At 33.2% G+C, this 6,943-nt stretch overlaps 1 protein-coding gene across 1 annotated transcript in view; it reads left to right on the top strand.

Annotated features, from left to right (window-relative positions):
- Positions 1 to 6,943, top strand: part of DYNC2H1 (dynein, cytoplasmic 2, heavy chain 1) — a gene marked incomplete at both ends in the record, with an annotated part of 90,695 nt that overhangs the window by 29,021 nt on the left and 54,731 nt on the right. Inside the window, 4 exons of the mRNA XM_009709307.1 lie at positions 883 to 1,037; positions 2,732 to 2,869; positions 5,272 to 5,385; positions 6,658 to 6,818. Of these exons, the coding sequence (XP_009707609.1) occupies positions 883 to 1,037; positions 2,732 to 2,869; positions 5,272 to 5,385; positions 6,658 to 6,818 (568 nt within the window). The remainder of the gene's footprint in view (positions 1 to 882; positions 1,038 to 2,731; positions 2,870 to 5,271; positions 5,386 to 6,657; positions 6,819 to 6,943) is intronic.

Below are 6,943 nucleotides of genomic sequence, written 5' to 3' on the forward strand. Positions count from 1 at the left end.
CTTGTAAGTAATGCCCCTTTTTCAGAAAAAATTGTTTTTATAATAAAAATTTAAATTTAGCTATTTTAAAAAATAGGGTGTCAAACATAATCTACGAGAGCAGCGCCAGCACTCATTTGCATAATGCTACTTTTTGTAAAGCATTAGTATAAGTAGCACTTAAAAGTCATGGAACCAACAGAGTATAAAATGGTAAGTGGTTCACTTGGGGTTTCTTGGTTTGTATTGCTTTTTAGTAGTTACTCCAGCCCATCAGAATGAAGGCAAAACTTAGAACATAGTGTTTGTGCTACCATACATCTTTATCCTAGATCATGGTGCTTAACCTATGTCTCAGTACTTATTAAAGGCATTCATTTATAAGTAGATATGTTTTAACAATTTTTTGTTTTGTAGGGTAATACAATTTATTTTACAATATCTTTGGGCTTTTTTGAGAAACTATTCAACAAACTGAAGGACCTGGAATGTTCAGAAAAACTTTTTAGTCTACCTGTCGTAAGAGACAAGGGAGAAGACAACAACACATAGGCTTTGTTTCTAAAAAAGTCCAAGTGTTTTCAAATTCAATTTCTGTGGAAATTAAGTTTCTTTTATGATCAGCCCTCAGTAACCTGCAATTAATTTTGCCTTCTTTTCCAAACATCAATGAAATATTTTGCAGCTTTGAAACAATTTCAGTATATTTCTTTCTGAGAAATATGTATTTCCAGTGTAATTACATGTTGTTTGCCTGAGAGTACTTTGAAAAAAGTATATTCTTTGTGATGAATGCCCTTAGTTCATAGTTCAAAAACCATACTCTGTTGATCTTCCTTAGTTTTTTGGATGTGAGATAAGAATGAGTATATTATTATCTGTGTAACAAATTATGTTGTACAGGTGATTCTGATTTTCTGAAGTCATTTCTGGCAATCCATGAATCCTGTAAAATGTATGGAGCAACGCCTAGCAGATATATGACATTCCTTCGTATATACAGTACCATCAATAACAGTAAAAGAAGAGAGCTAATAAAAAGGCAGAACCACTTGCAGGTATGTATTTAAAACATTTTAAGATGACTTTTCAAAATACTCTCACATTTGGAAATGCCTTGTGTATTTAATGGACTGTAGCTTCTAATGTGGCTCTGTGAGATGTCTCTGTTGGCATATGTGCATCCTGTGGTTTCAGGAGAGGAACAGTATGAATCTTAGTGCACATTTCTGTTCAAATGCCTCAAAGAGTGAAGAGTGATTTCTTGTTTTCATTAATATTTTTCCTCAAGGGTGTATCAGACTGGATATGTTTTCTTGGAAGAGTAAAAAGTACTTGAAAAGACTTCAAAATTTTTCACCCATACATATTGCAATTGTGTTGCAAACAACCCATCATCTTTCCATCAATTTAAGTCCTGCCTCTGCTTGTATAAATTTTCCCCATTTAGCTCCATATTCCACCCCTTTCTTGATATCTCTACAGCAACTTCCTGCTTTGTGTGATTCTTGCATCCCTGTAGTTCAACAGGCTGTTATCTTTAACCTCGTGGTGCTCTCTTGTAGCTTTGGCCAAGATTCCTTTTCTTATGCCTTTCTCTCATTTTGTGTTTTGGAATTGATTTCTAATTCCTTTTCCACACATGAAACCTTTACACAGTTCTAGACCAAATGCAGTTCATCTCACAGATGTCACATTACTCCTGTTCTGTGTGCATAACATGCTCATTTTTGAAACCTGTGTGTTATCTTTCCAGTCATACTTCCTTCCTTCTCCCCAGTATATTTCTGGAAAGGTCTGTATGATCCTTTAGGACATGTAATTTTTGTCTTTACCCTTCTCCCTTCCCTTTCAGCTCCTTTTCCCAGTGACCCTTGCTGCTATTCTGAAACCACACTTGCAAAGCTGTATTTCTTCTTAAAGCGTCTGTCAGAACCAAATTACTTCCTTGCCTTGTATTCTACACTGTTTTATTCTGCCTGCCAATATTGTTCCATCACTGTAGTATGCAATTTAAGAAGATTTACATTTGTAATGATAGAAAATGCTTCTTTATTTATTTAAAAAGTAGCTGTAGTTTGTTTGTGACAAACATTTACTTGTTAAATGCTCTGGTTAAATAAAAGTAGTAATTTACATGAAAATTAGAGATGTGTATCCTAAATCAAAACATCTTCCAGGTAATATTTTTTTTCAAATATATCTTGAAATAATTCTATTATCTGCTTACCATAAAGCAAATAATTTAGAAAGTGTGAATAAAGAAAATAGTTAAGCATAATTAAGGCTTTGTTTTATGTACATCTATGTTCTTTAGAGAATGTGCAAATATATAGAAACAGGATAATCTAATTTATTTCAATTTCTTTAATTTTTGTAGATTTGCTTTTAAAGGAGATATATAGCGTTGATATCAATTAACTGAAATTCTATTGAGTTAATGAGAAAAAGATTATGTACTAATTGCTGTTCCATTAAAAGTTTGTTATTTTGAGAGTTTCATTTTCAGCTTTTTGGTGTAGTAAAGATCTTACAGTGACACATCTAGAAGTGTCATTGGGTTAAATAATTTTGGGGTTAAATAATACTAAGAAAAATGTAAATAATATCAAAAAAATGTGGAACATAAATTAAAAAATTAAGAGTATTAGTCTACATCACTCTTAGTTTGTGCATACTATTTGTAACCAACCTTCATTTAAATCCATTTAAAACTCATTAATAAATAACTGGTTCTTATAAACTTTTGTAGGCAGGTGTTTCAAAGCTGAACGAAGCTAAAGCCCTAGTAGATGAACTGAACAGAAAAGCTGGAGAACAAAGCATTTTACTCAAAACAAAGCAGGATGAGGCTGATGCTGCCCTTCAAGAAATTACAGTATCTATGCAGGTGTTGTATATAATCACATCAAAAATGAAAAAAAAAGTGATGCTTTTCTGGTTTTGGTCTCCATAACTGCCTGTGCTTTGTGTTTTTTTTCAAGAGTTACAAAGCCTGATGCTTTTACAAGAGTTTACCTAAGGGAATGCATGAGCCCTGAGGCTTGAAGAAACTTGCAGTGGAACAGAAGATTATATAATTTATATTATATTTGAACTGATTGAGTAGGAAGAGATTAGTGCAGGTTTTGCACCTGAGTAATACTTACTGCTGTAGTTTAGTCTGAAAGTTTTCCTAAAACTTCATAAATCCAAACTGATCCATTTTATAAAGTTTATTACAGATAGGAACTGTAAACAAAAATACTGACAAGTGGCACTATTTTATATAACAAATACCAGGAATTAAATTTGTGGACTATTAGAAAGTATGTATTTTATGAGGTCCGGTCCTCTGAAGTTAACCTCAAAGAAGGTTAGATAATACCTCTGTGTTCATCACTCCTGGAATTTTTATTCTTCAACTCAGAGGTAGACCTTCTGTTTTTTGAGGAGGTAATTTTCTTTAGTAGTGTTTTCTCAGTTAGGTGAAATAATTGTGCAGAAAATAGATCTCTACATTGATACTTCCAGGAATCATAAATGAAGAATAAGCTGTAATGAATCTACTGTCACTATACTATTTGCTTTGTCACTGCTTTAGTCTGATCGGTCCGAAGCAAACTGAAATAAAGAAGCTCAATGACAAAGACATTTTCTGTATGCAGGGAAGTAGATGCCTGCTCTTTAAAACCATTTAGTTCCCAGTGCTTTAAAGGTGCGTTACTTCCCATTTTTATAAGTCTACTTCTTTTGGCAGTTTTTAATACTTTTAGGCTCTATCAGCCTACTGTAAATGATTTTGAATAATGATGTTTGGCTTGGTGTGTTCACTGCTGGACTCGAAGAGTTTATTGTGCCATTTCCCATGATTTCTGTTTTAAATCTGTGTCTGCTGTTGTCCAGTAGCGTTATAGGTTGTGTGGGTAGCACATATTACATTGTAGGACAAAATCAAAGAACAGGCCAAAAGCAGTGAAACATGATGAGCCCACTGACATCAGAAAAATTACAGTAGAATTCTGATTATTTAAATTAGCATAAAGTATGGGTGCCCTCTAACATTTTAATGTCACTTCAAATGTTCTAGTTTATGTAAGAGAGAGGACCTTAATACATATGGACTCTTTTAATCTTCTTTCAGAGCAAGGCTTTTGACCTACAACTGAATTTTAAGGTTTTCTTACTCAGAGGTATCACTCAGTACATGTACATTTGCATGGAATGTCTAATCTAGTTTTATGTAGCTAATGTTTTATGGATTTGAATATAATCTTCAGTGACGTGCTGATCTATAGCTTGGGTTAAGTGCTTAGAAAGATTATTATTAATCTTGAGGTTTTCTCTGGTTATACACATCTGTTACCTTCTGCTACAAGTTCAACTCAGCTTGGCAATTGCTGGTTATAATAATGTGTTATATACTGGAAAAACATAAAATCTGGGCTTTGTTGTCTTGTATCTTTTAGGTGAACTGAGCTTAGAATGTTAGTCTTTTTATTTTATGCATTTATCCTCAATTTTTTGTTTTGTAACTTGTATTGGTAGTCCCTGTTTTGTGGTGGTTTTGGGTTTTTTTGTTAATTTCAGGATATGTAAGGTTCTTTTTATTGCAGTTTAATATACTAGGTATTTATTGTTGTACTGAAGTGCTTAGGAGTCCTGGAGATGGCTGATAGCTACTGTCCGTTGTATGGTAGGCACAGTACAAATCCAGGAAAAAAAAAGATGTAAACCCAAACAGCTTACAATATATGTGTAGGACATAAGACTGGCATCCTTACAGACGGATGGGTGCAAATTTACAAGTAAATAATGTATTAGTATTTTCAGGCTCATAGGCTGTAGTTCCAACACAACTGCTGCTTTTATGAACATTATAGAACATTAACGATGTCATGAAAGAAATAGAAATGTGAGCAGCTACAAAGAGAATGGCAGGAAGATATTACTTTCAACGGTAGTAAGAATGTTACAGAGACTGTCACTCTTATCCTTTTAGAGGGGAACTGGCATCTTGGCAAGGAATGTAAAATCAGAGGCAAGGACTAAAAAGGTCATAATGAGCATCAAAAATAGAGGTACAGTTGTTATCTGTGGTAAAGAAAGGGAAGGAGACACAGTAAAAGCAAAAGATGCTTATTCCATAAAATTTAGTTACCTAGTCAACCTGTTCAGTATCAAATAGTCTCAGATATTTTATTTTAATTGGTGTTGTGCAAATTATGTTATAATCATGACTAAAAGCAATAAGAGACCTAAAGGAATAAAATCTGTGTAAATTTGAAAACTAAAGGTTTTGGTTTTTTACAGAGTGCTAGTGAGCAAAAAACAGAAATGGAAAAAATAAAACACCGGATAGCAGAAGAGGCTGCAGAAATAGAAGAAAGAAAAAAGAAAATTGAAGATGAACTAAAAGAGGTTCAGGTAAGAGCCGATAGGGAAATGTAATATTTTGGAGTCTGATTTTATTTGACTAACTCAAGTCCTGCCATGCAAAATGGTTCTGCAAAATGTATCCCTGCATTTCATAAATTTTGCTCTAAACTATTTTGATATTAAAACTTCTATGTGTTAGGAAATAGTATTCTATTTGCCAGATTTAGATCGTCATTTTGGCATTTGTGTTCTATTAGATCTCAATTATAGAAAGAATTTTCAGGCCAAAACTCCAGTTGCTATTTCTATGCTGCCATGGTCTACAGCTGAGTTCTGCACATTTTGTGGACTGTTTTCCAATTGTTAATATCTTATATAGACCAACTACATTACTCTGCCGTGGTCAAGCTCATAATACTGTAGGGCTTGGCACTGTCAGCGCAATGGAAATAGTTTAATGAGAGATAATTTCTAGTTATTATTAAATTCTGGAAATTATATATCCTAATGGTGCTACAGCAACTGCTTGTTCAGGAGACCTTACAGCTGTTAAGCATCAGGTTTTTTGGGAGCTATGTGTATTCAGTCATTGCTTTTGGTCTCTGTTTTTCATCCCATCCATTTTAAAATTGTACTAAAGAATAAGGGAAAAGTACAGCAGCTTAAATTTTTTCCTTTTAAATATTGTAGTTGCCAAGGAGTTATATCCTTATGTTGAAAATGACATAGAACTACAGGATTAGGATAAATCCCTTTCTGTGGTCTTTGATAGATATGAAGGATGTGCAAGGTGTGCACAGTCTTTAATGATAATCTTTAACTTCTGTTTTCTTATCATTTTGTTGCTTCGTTGATAAGGTCAAAGACTGTCTGGATTTGTTTATCTACTGAAAATAGAAAGCTTTTGTGACCTGTACTTCTACGTATCTTTACAAAGATATCCTCAGGCATACCTATAAATAGTAATTAGCATCATTATTAAAACATACCATGTGTTAAAACATGACCTTTTAAGCAATGAAAGAGCAAACAAGCATGATTACTACTAATATCTATATAATTTTTATAAATTACAGTGCAGAATGAAAAGTTAGGGAATGTCAGGATTATAATATGGTGGTTTATATGGAAATATATTTATTATCAGCTAATAAACACATGGCAAATTTTTAATAACTTGTGCACATGAATATGCATCAGTGGCAGTTGGTTAGGTAATAAAATCTGTAAAAAGAACAAGAAATTGTATGAAAACTGAAATGGCAAATGTTAAGTTTATTGTATCCTCATCTCTTTTTAAATGTGTTTTTATGTTTTAAGCCACTCGTTAATGAAGCTAAATTAGCAGTTGGAAATATAAAGCCAGAGTCTTTGTCAGAAATCCGGTCACTACGGATGCCCCCTGACATAATCAGAGACATACTAGAAGGAGTTTTACGGCTGATGGGGATTTTTGATACATCATGGGTGAGCATGAAGAGGTGAGGAATTTATTTAAGCTTTAAACTTAAACAGTAATTTACAATATGAAATACTTTCTGTTCTGTTATATATATATTATATTATATTCAGGAATAATGTGTGTGCAGAATTCTTTGGTTTTGTA

The sequence above is a fragment of the Cariama cristata genome, unplaced genomic scaffold (assembly GCF_000690535.1).
Source record: "Cariama cristata isolate BGI_N322 unplaced genomic scaffold, ASM69053v1 scaffold2891, whole genome shotgun sequence".
Classification (NCBI taxonomy): Eukaryota; Metazoa; Chordata; class Aves; order Cariamiformes; family Cariamidae; genus Cariama; species Cariama cristata.